A 17,033-nucleotide genomic window follows, 5' to 3' on the forward strand; every position below is an offset into this window, starting at 1 on the left:
CCTTTTTAATTTTAAGTGCCAGAAATCTGGTTCCATTTTGGTTTAGGTGGAGCCCATCCTTCCTGTATAGGCTCCCCCTTTCCCCAAAATTTCCCCAGTTCCTAGTAAATCTAAACCCCTCCTCCCTACACCATTGTTTCATCCACACATTGAGACCCTGCAGTTCTACTTGTCTAACTGGCCCGCATGTGGAACTGGAAGCATTTCAGAGAATTCTACCATGGAGGTCCTGGACTTCAATCTCTTACCTAGCAGCCTAAATTTGGCCTCCAAGACCTCTCTCCTATCCTTCCCTATGTCATTGGTACCTACATGTACCACAACCACCGGCTCCTCCACAGCATTACACATAAGTCTATCTAGATGTCTTGAGAGATGTGCAACCTTTGCACCAAGCAGGCAAGTCACTTCGCGGTTCTCCCCATCATTGCAAACCCAGCTATCTATGTTTCTAATGACTGAATCGCCCATTACTAATACCTGTCTCTTCCTAATAACTGGGATTCCCTCCCCCAGAGAGGTATCCTCAGTGTGAAAGGATAACACAACATCATCTGGAAGGAGGGTCCCAACTATGGGATTATTTCCTTCTGTTCCAGTTGGATGTTCTTCTTCCCTGAGACTTCAAAGATACCCTTCAAAGATTACTTTTTTAATTTGGATCTCATCAATAAGAGTCCCTTTCTGCTAGAATTGAGTGTTCCAGTTTAACATAAATTTCTGTAGAAAGAAAATGATCTTTGAACTAACTTTAGGCATTTTCAGTGTCTCTGTGATCCATGATCATGGAACGTTGTTGTATGCTCTCTGGTAGCCTACCCACTGAATCGCTAATTCTTTTATTTCTTTGTTTTGTATCTTCTGTGATCCTCCTGTTCAGCTTGAGGTGTTCCCTTGTACCTTTCAGGTTTACTGTGCTGCCTTTTTGCTCAGGAGCAAATGGTGAGCTGGCACTCTCCACCCACATCTTCTTTGCCAGAATTGTTGGTAGAAATTTCTATATAGTTGAAAAACACATTGTTAGTCTATAATTCATGGGATCACTGCAGCCTTCTTCGTCTTCTTTTTTTTTGTTTTGTTTTTGGGTTTTTTTTTTGTTTGAGAAGAGTTGCTCCTGTCACTATCCATCTCAGGAACCCAGCCTTCAAACATCTGTTAAACTGTTCAAATAAGCAGTCGGGGAGGCATGTGCTGTAGTGGGTGCCTTGTTGGCCTAGGAATGTGAACCTTGCTTAGGGTCTGAAAGAGCCTGGGTTTCAATGCTAGACAAGATCTTGGTTTTTTTTTTTTCTGTTGTAGCTTGAATTTGGAGGGCTAGTTCTTTTAGAGATCCTCCTTTAGCTCAGGATGTGGAGGTGCAGATTCTGAGTGCTGTACACCGAGGGTTCAAGCCCAGCTGGTGACCTAAAGAGATAGAGATATTGCTGGGGGAAGACACACATTTAAGTGCAGGGTGATTGGAAAGCAAACAAGCTTCCTTAGAAAAGTAAGGCATTACAGCCAGAGTTCATGCATCCCATGGGCCTTCCACTTTTCAGTTCTCTCAATTACAGCATCTCAGCTATTTTTTCTTTGATTTTTCTGTGTATTCCTCCATTGTACTTTTAAAAAAAAATTCCTCGCACATTTTTAATCTAGTTTGCTCTCGGATTATGTTGTAAGCTCTTCTCAAGCCCTCTTTATGGCATTAATAATATTTATCAATTTGTCTGTATCCTCTGTATTTGGTTGGGTTGTCAACCTATACCAGGCTGGGTCCCAAACCAGTATTTCAAAGTCTCAAGGGGTTGATGATGATGATGATGAATCCATGAAGATACTATAGATACTTAATACTCAAAAAAATTACCACAGGTAACAGACAAAGATGTACTTCTTATAGAATTGGCCAGATCCCCAGTGAGTGTGAATCAGCCATAGCTCCATTGGAGTAAAGCGGCCAGATCCCCAGCTGGAGTAAAAAAGCTGTATCTCTATATATGTTAGCGATATAGATTAAAAAGTCATTAGGCCATAGAGAAACAGGAAAAGAGTGGATAACTTTATAGCCCAGTGTTTGAGGCCCTCACCCCAAATCTAGGAGACCCAGTATCCAGTTCCCTTTCTCCAATAGCTCCTTACTTTTGGACCTGATTGAGGATTTGGGTACTTAAAGTAGAGGTAAGTGCCTAAATCATTGTCAATCTAAAACACACAAATTCCAACCAGCTTCTTGCTATCTCTTTCTATAAATTTTGTCAATTTAAAAAAATAATGATTTACATACTGGAATAGGGCTCGTTTTACATTCATCCTATTGATCAGATTATCTGCACAAGCCATTTCAATTCATTTTTATGACATCTGTTAATTTCATGTCTTTTCTTAATTTATTTATCTATGTTCTTACAGGTCACAGTTTTCTTGAATAAATTTCAATGGAAAATCAAACCACAGTGACTGAATTTATTCTCCTGGGACTTTCCAGTGACCAACAGATGCAGATTTTCCTCTTCCTGGTGTTTTTAGTTATTTACCTGGTTACTTTGGTTGGGAACATACTGATCATGGTGGTGATAAGAGCTGATTCTCACCTTCATACCCCCATGTACTTCTTCCTCTTCCATTTATCCTTTACTGATATCTGCTATTCCTCAGTCACAGTGCCTAAAATGCTGATGAACTTCCTAGCAGAGCACAGAACTATTTCTGTCAATGGCTGCCTTGCCCAGATGTTCTTCATCATCCTCTCACGTTCTGCAGAACTTTTCATTCTCTCAGCTATGGCATATGACCGCTATGCTGCCATCTGTGACCCATTGCATTACATGGACATAATGAGGAAAGGGATCTGTGTTCAGCTGGTGAGTGGTGCATGGACCATCGGATTCTTCTATGCCCTGCTTAACACCATTTTTGCCCTCAGATTGCATTTCTGTGGGCCCAATCAAATCCGCCATTTCAACTGTGAGCTCCCTCGTCTATTACAACTGTCCTGCACTGAGACCCTCACCAATCAAGTGGTGCTTCTCACTTCCGCTGTGATATTTGGATCAAGCTCCTTCCTCTTCACCCTGATCTCCTACGTTCATGTTATTGCCACCATCCTGAGAATACCCTCTGCAGAGGGCAGGCGAAAAACCTTCTCCACTTGCAGCTCCCACCTGATTGTGGTTGGCTTATTGTACGTGACAGGTTTTTTCCAGTACACAAAACCCAGCTCAGTCTCCTCTGTGCTTCTGGATGAAATGGTCTCCGTCCAGTACAGCATCTTGACCCCTATGTTAAACCCCATCATCTACAGCCTGAAAAACAAGGAGGTGAAAACAGCTGTAGGGAAAATATTGGTGAAATTCTGGTTTCCCAAGTAGCAATGTTCTTTTTTTTTGTAATCAGAGAGCATAGATTTGTTGGTAACTAGTGTTCGGGACATTCTCAGCTCAAATAGCTGACCGACACTATGGGACAAATCCTCGACTGGTATAAATTAGTGTAGATCCATTGAAGTTAATTGGACTTATCATCATAGCTTCTTTGGAACTAATGGGTGGGCGGGGGTGGAGGGGTGCTAGACACACAGGGACTTGAACAGGAGAAATTGAGAGAGATATCCCTTATTCCAGTGGTCGGGACACGCACAGGGGAGGTGACAGATCCCTGTTTAAATCATTTCTGCTCATCAGACACATGAAGTGGAGGTCTCCCCCATCCCAGGTGACTACCCTAACCACTGGGTAAAAGTTATATGGGAGCTCCTCCTCCTAATTCTGTCTCCTTGTTCGTATAAAAACAAATGGGTATAACTGGCTATGAACAAATTCAAGATGGAAATTAGAAGGTTTCTCACCACCAGAGGGTTTGAGTTTCTGGAAAAAATCTTCCAATAAGAGCAGTAGGGACACACAACTTAATCACTTTTACGAGAGAGATGGATAAATTTATGAGTGTGGCTGTAAGATGGCATTTCTTGTGATGGTGGGGGGCAGGGCCCAGCAGTACTGGGGCATGCTTCTGATTGTTTGTCTTTTGTTCCCAGCAGTCATGCTTCAGGGTTTCAGCAAGACATCAGAACAGGTCAGGAAGGGGATCCCCCCACATCAACATATTCCAGGAGGGCTTTTTTTTTCACTTCTTCCTCTGAAGCTTCAGGGATGACCATGGCTGGAGAGGGGCTATTCGATGGGGTGAGCCAGGACTCAGAGGTGGCACTGAGCATTCTCTCTCTCTTGGATGTTTGCCTAGGCCATTCAGGGAGTAACTGATTGACAATTAGCTAATGACACAAAAACTTATAGAAAATAAAAGTACATGAGAAACATGAAGTCTGACAAACAATCAGAGGTCTCCCTGGATGATCAAGGTGCTAAATGAGCACTCAAGCAAGACATTGCTGTTGTGGTCAAGCTACATGAATTCTTTGCAATGGTCTTCACTGTAGAGAATGGGAGGGAGAGCCTCACAGCTTAGGTCACAACTCAGAGGAACTGTCCCACATTGAGGTGTTGATAGAGGAGGTTTTGGAACAAACTGATAAATTTAGCAGTAACAAGGCACCAGGACCAGATTTTATTTATCCAAGAATTCTCATAGACTCATAGATTCATAGACTTTAAGATCAGAAGGGACCATTATGATCATCTAGTCTGACCTCCTGCATGATTCAGGCCACAAAAGCTGACCCACCCACTCCTGGAATAATTCTCAACCTTGACTCAGCTGTTGGAGTCCCCAAATCATGATTTAAAGACTTCAAGTCGCAGAGAATCCTCCAGCAAGCGACCCCTGCCCAGCAAGCGACCCCTGCCCCATGCTGCGGAGGAAGGCAAAAAACCTCCAGGGCCTCTGCCAATCTACCCTGGAGGAAAATTCCTTCCTGACCCCAAATATGGCGATCAGCTGAACCCCGAGCATGCGGGCAAGATTCTCCAGCCAGACCCTCCGGAAAAAGTTCTCTGTAGTAACTTTTAATATCCCATCATTGACCATTGTTACTAATTACCAGCGATGGTACATTATTGACCTATTGACTAAAATCACGTTATCCCATCAAACCATCCCCTCCATAAACTTATCAAGCTTAATCTTAAAGCCAGAGAGGTCTTTCGCCCCCACTGTTTCCCTGGGAAGGCTGTTCCAGAACTTCACCCCTCTGATGGTTAGAAACCTTCGTCTAATTTCAAGCCTAAACTTCCCGACGGCCAGTTTATATCCATTTGTTCTCGTGTCCACATTAGTACTGAGCTGAAATAATTCCTCTCCCTCTCTGGTATTTATCCCTCTGATATATTTAAAGAGAGCAATCATATCCCCCCTCAGCCTTCTTTTGTTTAAGGTAAACAAACCGAGCTCCTCGAGTCTCCTTTCATACGACAGGTTTTCCATTCCTCGGATCATCCTAGTGGCCCTTCTCTGTACCCGTTCCAGTTTGAATTCATCCTTTTTAAACATGGGAGACCAGAACTGCACACAGTACTCCAAATGAGGTCTCACCAGTGCCTTGTATAACGGAACCAGCACCTCCTTATCCCTACTAGAAATACCTTGCCTAATGCATCCCAAGACCGCATTATCTTTTTTCACGGCCACGTCACATTGCCGACTCATAGTCATCCTGCGATCAACCAGGACTCCGAGGTCCTTCTCCTCTTCCGTTACTTCCAACCGATGCGTCCCCAGCTTATAACTAAAATTCTTGTTAGTCATCCCTAAATCCATAACCTTACACTTCTCACTATTAAATTTCATCCTATTACTATTACTCCAGTTTACAAAGTCATCCAAATCTCCCTGCAGGATATCCCGATCCTTCTCTGAATTGGCAATACCTCCCAACTTTAAACCTAGTTTAAAGCTCTTTTGATGAGATGAGCCAGCCTCCCTCCCAGAAGTCTATTTCCTTCCCTACTTAGGTGAAGTCCGTCCCGTGAGAAAAGTTTTCTGTCCCCGAAAGCCTCGCAGTGGCCATACATCCCAAAGCCCTCTTTATAGCACCACTCCCTTAGCCAACTATTTATCATCACAATCCTGTCACCCCTTTACTGCCCTTCTCTAGGAACAGGCAGAATCCCACTGAAGATGATCTGAGCCTCGATTTCCTTAAGCGTCTTCCCCAGCCTGGCATAATCTCCCTTGATTCTCTCCAGCGAGAACCTAGCCGTGTCATTCGTTCCTACTTGAAGGATGATCAAGGGGTTCTTACCTGCTCCTTTTAGGATCCTTTTCAACCGCAGGTCCACATCCCATATCTTAGCACCTGGTAGACAGCACACCCTTCTGTTCTCTGGGTCCGCCCTGGTCACAGGCCTGTCTAACCTCCTCAGTAAGGAGTCCCCAATCACGTAAACCTGCCTTTGCCTGGTGATAGTGCGATCTACTAATCTATCCCCTGTTCCCTCTGAAGGAACTCATGAAATTGTAGAACTACTAACTTTGATATGTTAAGTAAGTTAAGTAGGTTAAGTAAGCCTCTGTACAGATGACTGGAGGGTAGCTAATGTAACGCCTATTGTTAAAAAAAGCTTCCAGAGGCAATCCTGGCAATTACAGGCTGGTAAGCCAAACTTGTGGATCATACAAATTGGTTGAAACTATAGTAAAGAATAAAGTTATTAGAGACATAGATAAGAACAGCATGTTGGGGAAGACTCATCACGGCTCTTGTAAAGGTAAATCATGCCTCACCAATCTATTAGAATTCTTTCAGGGAGTCAACAAGCATATGGACAAGGATGATCCAAGGGATATAGCATACTCAAACTTTCAGAAAGCCTTTGACAAGTTCCCTCACCAAAGGCACAACAGCAAACTAAGGAGTCAGAGGATAAGAAGGAAGGTTCTGCCATGGGTCAATAACTGGTTAAAGGATAGGAAAGAGAGGATATGAATAAATAGTCAGTTTTCATCATGGAAAGAGGTAAACGGTGGGGTCCCCCAAGGATCTGTACTGGGACCTGTGCTATTCAACATATTCATCAAAGACCTAGAAAAAGAGGTGAACAGTAAGGTGGCAAAAATTGCAGAGGATAGAAAATTATTCAATATAATTACATCAGAAACAGGAAGTCTGATAAATAATCAGTGGGGCCATTGAACAATGAAGGTACTAAAGGAGTACTCAGTGGAGACACAGCGGTTGCCAAGAAGCTAAATGAAATCCTTGCACCAGTCTGAACTGCAGAAGATGGGAGCAAGATCCCCTCACCTTACGTGACAAATCAGAGGAACTGTCCCAGACTGAGGTGTTGATAGAGGAGGTTTTGGAGCAAATTGATAAATTAAACAGTAATAAGTCATGAGGACCTGGTGGCATTCATCCAAGAGTCCTGAAGGAATTCCGATATGAAATGGCAGAACTCCTTCTTTTCCTTACACTCATGAAATCTGTCATTTCACTAACACTTTCTCCCAGAATTACCTTCCTCCTTCAGATTCACAACCAATTCCTCCCTGTTGGTCAGTCGAAAATGGCACCAGAGCCACACCTTTCACCCCCACTCTCACCACTCACACAGAAAAGCCACTGGCTCCCACTCCAGCCAGCTCCACCCAACAGGTAGTGTAAAGTAATTTCGGTGTATTCTATAGGGCTCAGTCATAGGGTGACCAGATGACAAGAATAAAATATCGGGACACATGTGGGGGGCAGCCACAGGCTCACAGCCCTCATCCCACTGGAGCCATGGGGGAAGGGGGATACACAGCTTGAGGAAGCCACGGGTCAGAGGCATATGGCCCCGGCTCCAGGCACAGCCCCGCCATGGGTTGGGGGTGCTCAGCCCTGGCTCTAGCCACAGCCCCTCCGCAGGTCGGGGTTGCACGGCTCCTGCTCCCAACTCAGGCCTGACACGGGTCAGAAGCTCAGGGCCCTAGCTCCCACCGCAGCCCCGCCACAGGATAGTTATTTAGCAATATGTAATCCACTACACTATGCAGCCCGTATGAGTGACAGGTCTTGACTGCAGCTCACAGGTGGCTCCTGGGTATGTGGCTTCCTAGGTAATAGAATAACAAAGTTCTCGATATCTCAGTTAATGTTCTGTGGCCTCAATGGTATTGACCTTTTTTTGTGTGATTTTATCCCCCTTGTAAAACTCTCCTGCAATGACCCTCAGCAGACAGAAATGGTGACTGTTGCACTCAGCTGCATTTTCTCACTGTTTCCATTCCTTCTTACTTTGATGTCCTACATCTGCATCATCACCACCATCCTGAGAATCCTGTCCACCACCACAAGGCAAAAGGGCTTTTCCACCTGCTTCTCCCACCTCATTGTGGTGAGCATTTATTATGGAACTCTGTTGACTGTCAATATATTCCCAACCACCGACCTCCTGAGTGACTTCAAGAAAGTTCTGTTTGTCGTCTACACAGTCCTGACTCCGCTGGTCAATCCCCTCATCTACAGCCTGAGAAACAAAGAGGTCCAGGAGGCCCTGAGGAAAGCGTGCAGGAAATTCATGCTTGGACTATGCTAATCGGTTAATTTCCTTGTGTTAAAATAGATATAACATGGGCTGGGTAGGGCCTGAACCAAAGCCTGCTGTAGCCCCAGGTCGTGTTTCCTTGAGCTTCATTGGTCTTCAAGTCGTGCTCTTACAAAGTCACAGCCCTGGGACAAAGTGGAGATGGGGAGACCTGTGAAAACCTGTGACTCCATTGTTTTTATGGCCCATATAAGATGCCACAGTTGGATAATACTGGGCTGGTTGGAGACTTAAACTTGTGGCTACTGAAAGCCCAGACAATGAGGGGAGATTGTGCTCAGTGAGAGGGTGCAGGTGAAATGGACTCAGCTGGAACACTGAGCATCTATTCTGTGTAGGGTGTGTAGATATATATACACACACACCACTAAACAAATAAGATGCCTGCATTCTAAAAATACAGGGTTGCAATGTCAGCATGGAACTCTACTTTTACAAAATTGAATAATTATTTTTTTTTTCATAGAGTATATTTCATCCCCAGGCTTCATTCAAAGGAAGAGAAAAGCCAAAGGAAACCCTCTGACCTGTGCCCCAGAACAGAGGACACCAGCACAGGCCTCTTATTTGCTCATTTTCAGCAACAGTTTAAGACCAGTTGTTTCCAGATATTTGGGGTCCAAGTGGGATTTTTCAAAGCCTCTGGACACCTGCCCTTTCAGATGGGGCCCTGGAGGAAGTCAGGCAGGGGAATGCGCAACTTCCCCAGGTTTGTGCGTCGCTCTGGGGCCTCGGCATCTGGATGGGGCTCCACAGGGCACGGTCAGGGGCACCTACGGCCCATTTACTGCAAACACTTGGGTACCTGCAGGGTTTGCTGGCAGGCAAGCTGGGTGTGTGAATCCCAGAGGGCCGGAATCACTCAGTGTGCTGGTGGCAGGAAACCAACTATCCAGAGTGCCAGTCCAGTGCCCTGTCTGCTCCACCTCATCCAATTGTATTTGACAATGGGACCAAAGGGTGTGAGGAGTCCAACTGCCATTCACTGTTCATAGGATTTGGGGCCTTTTATGGGAAAACCCAGCTTGTTCATTTACAGCCAAACCACTATCCTGAGAACTTTCCCAGGGGATGTTTTCTACCAATTCCTTCTCGTGTTCCTCCATTTTCTCAGTGACCCTAGTAACTGCGTCTCTGTCACCAAAAGCATTGTGCAATAAAAGAACTAAACTGAGTCTTCTCTTTCTGTTGTCTCTCTTGTCAGACCTCCCGTTATCTGTCCCCTTAATGTCCGGTGTACTGTATAATGAGAAATAGGGGGCAGCAGAGGGTCAGGGGTGGGAACGTTCAGCAATACTGTATAATGGGCACTAGGGGATAACAGAAGCTGAGGGACGAGGAAGGGGTGTCTGCACTGTATAATGGGCACTAAGGGTCAACCAGGGTTTCAGACCAGTGTTTTGTGTCCATTCTTAGGATCTCTCGATCACACCTGATCATGGGGAATGACACATGGACAGCAGTAACATTAAAACAGTGATTTTAGTTAACATATTGTTTAGTTAAAATATTAAGTGATTAAGAGTTGATAAACTTGGAATTTAACATTTGAAGTTAAAACGTGGAATTAAAAATGTAAGCCAAGCTTCATGATGATTCAGGTCTGTCCCTTTTTAATATATTCTGGCCCTATATTCAGTCGTAGCCTTCAAAGAACTAAGCAATAAGATTTCATCCATAACTGCTATATTTTTGTCCGGTTAATTAAATAACAAACAAGAAACCTCTTTTTTTAAAAAAAGCCATTATGTGAGCCACAAATATTCAGATTTGGGCATTATGAAGAACAAAGCTTTGGTGACACAAAATTATCCAAGAAGAGAAAGGGAGAAAAGGCCGAACTCTTCTAGCAATTCAGTGGCAGTTGAGTGCTTGTTGTGTATGTTACCCATTTTTGAAAATCCCAACCTACATATGTAAAGCACCCTGTTCTATCTGCATTTTATCTGAGAAAAAGTTGGGTAACGTTTTCAAAAACATGTAAGAGAACTTCAGAAGTGACTTAGGAGCCTTGTTGACTTTCAGTGAGACTTAGGCTGCTAAGCCTTGGTAACTAAGACACTGGGACCTAGGCAGCAGAATAATTTCTTCGCAATGGGAATAACATTCATCCAGTAAGCAGGATTTGTTTTAGGATGAAATGTTTTTCCTCTCTCCAGGACTTTTCCTTTGAGACTAGAAGTCCAACTCTACCAACATTGTCTAGAAATAAACCAAACACTAACTTCCCCTTGCCTGTTGCTTTCCCCACAGCAGATGTGCCTCGGGAGACTGTCTCTTCCCACAGAAGGATATATAATGAATCAGAAAAGACGTTCCCCATTTCACAGAGGGTATGAGGCACAGGGTTACGTTACCAGAGATGGAACGGACCCTCGGTAGCTTTTATAGGTTGTCATTCCAGTTACTTGGCATGAGGAAGTAGGTGAATGCAGTGTGGACAGAAAACAGGCTGAGTAACCTGGATCCTGGTCTTGAAATGCTGCATGAGGAAGTGACAACAGAGACCCCAGCTGCTGACAGACCCACCTTACAGGTAAGTCAACCTTTTCCTCCCTGCTCCTTGAATCTTGAGGAGTTTGAAGCAATATAGGTTTGCAAGGTTACTAACCCCACTGGAATCCAAGGGAAACTGGGCACTGATCTCTCTTAAACACTCAACCCAAAGCAAAATGACTGAATTTGGGAAAAGGAAAGACCTGACAGGTCACGTCTATCCTAGGTCTTTACCTAGGGTGACCAGATGCCCCATTTTTAAAGGGACAGTCCCATTTTTGGGGACTTTTTCTTATATAGGCACCTTTTACGCCCTACCCCCTGTCCCGTTTTTCCACAGTTGCTATCTGGTAACCCTATCCGTATCTGGCCCCCATCACCCTGGTATCTGGGCACCTCACTGCCTTGAATGTATCTATCCTCCCACCACCCCGTGTGATGCTATTACCTCTGCTTCACAAACAGAACCTGATGCACAGAGGGGCAGATTTATGGATGTATATTGGGCACCTCAAGACGCAGACCCCCCCAGTGGGATTGGAAATCGATGGGCATTAGGTATGGCCACTACTCAGGCGCCTATATGTGCATTGTTAAGTACCTACCGGCCTTTGGAAATCTGGCCTCAAAATCACACAAGGAGCTGGTGATGAAGCAGGGAAATGAACCAACATCTGCCGAGTGAGTCCAAGGCCAACACTTCAAACACTGGAGCAGCCTTCCTTCCTCTCTAACCTCTTCTACATGCTATGCAAAAGAGTTTAATATTCTTGGTGGCACTGGCCTGGCTGGTGCACTGAGAGTTCAGCGAGGTGAGGTGGGTAATGCAGAGCTGATAGCTGCTGCTGTCCACAGTGCTCAGGGAGGAGACATTGATTATGAGCAGGCTTAGCAGTATGAGATTTTATTTTTGTGATTTGGACCACTAATATTGATTTTTATTAAGGATTTTTTCCCCCCAGTTATTAACTAATTTAATGTTGACTGTTGTGGGAAAATTCAATGGGGGTGCAGTTGGGGTAGGACTGACAACGGGGGTACGGGGGGACTCCCAGCAGTGACAGCGGAGATACTGGTGGCTCCCTGCACTACCGAGGGGTCCAGGACACCAGCGCAAGGGGCAGGGAAGGTAGCTGCTCTGACCCTATTGTTGGATGGCTCTGTCCATGGGCAGAAGCCATTCAGCCATTCAACAGTGGTGGGCCCACAGCGAGGCACTCCTCCTCCTCCTCCTCCTCCTCCTCCTCGCAGACCAGGCTGGGGCTCTCGGCTCTGGCAGCCTTCTCAGTGCCTGGTGCCTGCAGGGATGGGTATCACTGGCCCCACAGCCGTGCAGGGAGCCCTCAGCAGCTCTGCTGTCCCAGCCCCGCTCGCTCACTCCCAGGACAGCTGGGTGCAGAAGGCTCCGTGCACGGCCACTGGGCCAGTGACATCATCTCTGCAAGCGCAAGGTGTGGGGAAGGCTGCACTAGCACCGACTGTTGCTGATATAGTTTGTTGTTGGTTCAGGGTGTCAGCTGATATCAACGTTTACCAATGTCTGTCAATGGAAATCGAATCCTGCCGAGCTGAGCTATAAGTTTCAAAGAAGGCTAAAGGCATTAGCTATCCAAATCCCATTGGAACCAAAGGGCCCCATCCTTGAAGTCAGTGGAAATTTTATCTCTGACTTCAGTGGGAGAAGTAGACAGAACAGAAATATTCCTGGGGTGTAAAAATAACCTTGTGCATAACTCTGTGCAGGATCAGGGCCTTACTGAGCAGTTAATAAGGATTAGTAAATCAGTCTAATAAAAGACATGACCTCACCCACCTTGTCTCTCTAAGGATCAGCAATGACAAGAGAGACAGTAAGGGCAGACTAGATAGCCACAAACAGAGAAAGAATTAATTTTGTTTTAGCCAAAGAAGAAAATGTAGAGCTGATAAAAACTTCTGATGGAAAATGTGTCAATCAAGATCAAAATGTTCCCTGGGAACATATCAATTTCTACAAAATGTTGTCCAGGAAGTTATTGTATAGAGCTTTATGAAATAATATAAAATGAAATAATATAAAAATGACATAATATAAATAAATTTAAATAACTATAAAATACAATGTAATATAAAATAAAAAATAACCTAGAAATGCAATTAAAAATGGATACATACATTTTTTAAAAATGAAAATTGGAATGAAAACCCCAACATTTGAAATCACAGAATTGACAATGAAATGGAAGTTTGGGTTCTACATCCCTCTCACAATATGAAAATAGCACATTTCTTACAAATTTCAAATTTTATACAGAATTTTTTTCTTGCAAGAGAGAATCCATTTCTAGCTAACATAGTGGTTTCCAGCTGGAGTTCTTTTGTTTGCTTGTTTTTTAATGAAGATCATGTCTCTATATGTAGAGTGTCCGAATGAAGGACAATGAAATCTTGGCCTAGGGAAGGAGAGGCATTTGTCTGACGATAAAAACTTTCATATGGCTCTAATACAGTTAGACAGCCCATTTCCACTTCAATTCATTTGGAGTTGGCTCCCCACACACTGCAAATCCCACCCTTAGTTGCTTGGTTTGTTTCTTTGTTGCGGCTTCCTCTAAAATATCATATCTTGGCCTGTTTGGCCCATGGATCTCCAATCTATAAAAGACATTGTTCTGCTTTCATACACCAGGCAGTGAAACGTGTGACTATTTCAAGCAATACGTTTTTGTACTGTTGTACCTAAGCCCCATCACAATAGTGTTAGAGTGCTTGATGCCACCAGTCAAGTTATTACACAAGTTTCGAGAGATTAAAGTTTTGTTGAACCTGCAGCCAGCTCAGATATGAAATCTGCCCCAGGGATCACGAGATGACATTTCCCCTCCCCTGGCCTCCATTCTCCACTCACCCACCATTCTAATAGCCAGCAGAGGGGGACAATGAAAACAGTGCTGATGATTTATTGAGTGAACATTGCTTTTCATTTACATTGCAGTTAATTTCTTTCTTGTAGATAAACCCCATGGCAAATCCAGAAAAGGGAAATCAAACGTCTAACACAGAATTCATCCTCCTGGGATTCGGGGATCTCCCTAAACTGCAGCTCCTCTTCCTGCTGTTCCTAGTGATCTACATTGCGACCGTGGCTGGGAACGTCCTCATCATGGTGCTAGTTGTGACTGATCAGCACCTTCACACCCCCATGTACTTCTTTCTGGGAAACTTGTCCTGCTTGGAGACCTGCTACAGCTCCACCATCCTGCCCAGGGTTCTGGTTGGTCTCCTGACTAGGAACAGGACTATTTCATTCAATGGGTGTGTTACACAATATTATTTCTTTGCTTCTATGCTTGCTACAGAATGCCTTCTCCTGTCGGTGATGTCTTATGATCGGTATTTAGCAATATGCAATCCACTACACTATGCAGCCCGTATGAGTGACAGGTCTTGCCTACAGCTTGCAGGTGGCTCTTGGATAGGTGGCTTCCTTCTTTGTAGCATAACAACATTGTTGATATCACAGTTAACGTTCTGTGGCCCCAATGGTATTGACCATTTTTTTTGTGATTTCATCCCCCTTGTAAAACTCTCCTGCAATGACCCTCACCTCATGGAAACGTTGGCTTTCACAGTGAGCTTGCTTTTCTCACTGGCCCCATTCCTGCTTACCTTGATGTCCTACATCTGCATTATCACTACCATCCTGAGAATCCCATCCACCACCGGGAGGCAAAAGGCCTTTTCCACCTGCTCCTCCCATCTCATTGTGGTGAGCATTTATTATGGAACTCTGCTGATTGTCTATATGTTCCCAACCACTGACATCCTGAGCGACTTCAAGAAAGTTCTGTCTGTCGTCTACACAATCCTTACTCCCCTGGTCAATCCCCTCATTTACAGCCTGAGAAACAAAGAGGTCCAGGAGGCCCTGAGGAATGCTTGCAGGAAATTCATGTTTGGACCATGCTAACTGGTCAATTTCCTTGGGTTAAAATAGATATAACATGGACTGGGTAGGGCCTGAAGCAAAGCCTGCTGTAGTCCCAGGTTGTGTTTCCCTGAGCTTCATTGGTCTTCAAGTCCTCCTCTTAAAGAGTCACAACTGTGGGAGAAAGTGGGAGATGGAGAGACCTCTTAAAACCTGTGACCCCCGTCCTTTTAGGACCTATATAAGATGCCACAGGTGGGTACTACTGGGCTGGTGGGAGACTGGAACTTGTGGCTGCTCAAAGTTCAGAGAATGATGGGAGATTGTGCTCTGTGAGAGCGTGCAGGCGAAATGGATTCAGCTAGAACACTGGGTATCTATTCTGGGTAGGGTGTGATACTTCTAGATAGACACACACCCTTAAAAAAGTAAGATGCCTGCATTCTAAAAATATAGGGTTACAATGTCAGCATGGAACTCCAACGTTAGAAAATTGAATAATTAACTTTTGTTTCTTAGAGTGTATTTCATCCCCAGGCTCCCTTCAGAGGAAGAGACAACCCAAAGGAAACCCTCCGACTGGTGCCCCAGAACACAGGACACCAGCACAGGCCTCGTATTTGCCCATTTTTCAGCAACGATTTTAGGCCAGTTGTTTACAGATAATTGGGGGCCCAGTGGGATTCTCCAATGCATCTGGGCACCTGACCTCTGGGATGGGGCCCTACAGGTGAGTCAGGTAGGGGATCACCCACCTTGCTCATGTTTGTACATCACTCCAGTGCCTCAGCTTACGGATACCTGTTGTGGGGCTGCAGAGGGCACGTCCATTGTCACCTACAGCCCATTTGCTGCAAACACTTGGGTACCTGCAGAGTTTGCCAGTAGCCGAGCTGTGTTTGTGAATCCTGGGGGGCCAGATTCTGGGATTCAGGTGCCTAAAGTGGGAGCTTTGTGATTTTAGTCCTAACTCCACACCCTTGTCCTCGTGTATTAGCTGGGGAAACTCAGGCAAAAAGAGGTGATGTTAACCTGCCCAGAGTCACACAGCGGGCTAGTGGCAGGAAACCAACTGTCCATAGTCCCAGTCCAGTGCGCAGTCTGCTCCACCACGTCCAGCTGTAATTGACAATGGGACCGAAGGGTGTTAGGTGCTCAACCTCTGTTCACTTTCCATAGGATCTTAGTGCCTAACATTGGCCTCTTATGGGAAAACCCAGACTGTACATTTACAGCCAAACCAATTTTCTTCTCGTGTTTTACCTTTTCTAGGAGCCCCTAATTATTGTGGGTCTTACACCAAAAGCATCATGCAATAAAAGAACTAAAGTAAGTCTTCTCTTTCTGTCGTCTCTGTTGTCAAAACTCCCGTTATCTGTCCCCTTCATATCTGATGTGTGGAATAAATGTGCAAGGCTTGTCTACACATAGACGGTGCACCATGTTACCTATATCTGCCCATCCTTGCCGGTGACAGGGCCGTGTGCCCTTGGGCTGGACAGCCGGGGGCCAAGCCAGCCCAGGGAAGAGAAGGGTCCCCACCTGAGGGGAATCAGACAATTTCCAATAAAGGGCAGAAGGGGGCTCGGGAAAAAGGCAAACTCAGGAGGCTGGAGTGAGACTTCAGCGAGTGAGAGTGGCTCCTGCAGGGAAAACCTTGAGACCAGTGAAATTCCTCCATTATATGGGGAATGAAGAAGGGAAACTGAGGTGAGGGGCTGTGTTCTTGGCTTCCCTAAGTCCTCCGGGGGGCAACATGAGGTGTCCACTCGTCTACACCAAGTAGTTGCAATGATATTGATTTGACGCTGCTTCTGGTGGGATAGTTCCTTCCCATATGGGAAGGGAAATAAGTGATCAATTGGTAAACTGTGTCCGCACGAGAAGGTGTAGTGATATAACTATTTCCATAACACATTCGCACCACTAATCAAAATAGTTATCGTGGTGCAAAATCTGTGTGGAGACCTCATGTGAGTCCCAGTGAAAATACGTCCATACGTTCCTGGCTTTGAAACAAACTCAGATAATCCACATGAAATGTCTTTTCCATTAACAGAATCATAGAACAGTAGGACTGGAAGGGACCTCAGCTGGTCCTGATTAAAAACCTGATTGCCTTCTCTGATGAGATAACTGTCTCTATGGATATGGGGAAAGCAGTGGAC

The 17,033-nt window shown here is 44.9% G+C and overlaps 2 protein-coding genes across 2 annotated transcripts; both read left to right on the forward strand.

Annotated features, from left to right (window-relative positions):
* The first annotated feature begins 2,417 nt into the window (after positions 1-2,417).
* On the forward strand, positions 2,418-3,350 carry LOC101936504 (olfactory receptor 5G9-like). Its single transcript, XM_005309017.1, has one exon. It carries the CDS (start codon positions 2,418-2,420, stop codon positions 3,348-3,350), a length of 933 nt encoding a protein of 310 aa, XP_005309074.1.
* A 10,606-nt stretch (positions 3,351-13,956) lies between these two features.
* LOC112061139 (olfactory receptor 6F1-like) lies at positions 13,957-14,907 on the forward strand. Its single transcript, XM_024113794.2, has one exon. The coding sequence runs from the start codon at positions 13,960-13,962 to the stop codon at positions 14,905-14,907; it is 948 nt and encodes a 315-aa protein (XP_023969562.2). The 5' UTR covers positions 13,957-13,959.
* Positions 14,908-17,033: the final 2,126 nt, after the last annotated feature.

Source organism: Chrysemys picta, chromosome 13 (genome assembly GCF_011386835.1).
Source record: "Chrysemys picta bellii isolate R12L10 chromosome 13, ASM1138683v2, whole genome shotgun sequence".
Classification (NCBI taxonomy): Eukaryota; Metazoa; Chordata; order Testudines; family Emydidae; genus Chrysemys; species Chrysemys picta.

Bases quoted from the DNA above. Each gene is read 5' to 3' on its own strand.
- LOC101936504 (XM_005309017.1), top strand. From the start codon at position 2,418: ATGGAAAATCAAACCACAGTGACTGAATTTATTCTCCTGGGACTTTCC.
- LOC112061139 (XM_024113794.2), top strand. From the start codon at position 13,960: ATGGCAAATCCAGAAAAGGGAAATCAAACGTCTAACACAGAATTCATC.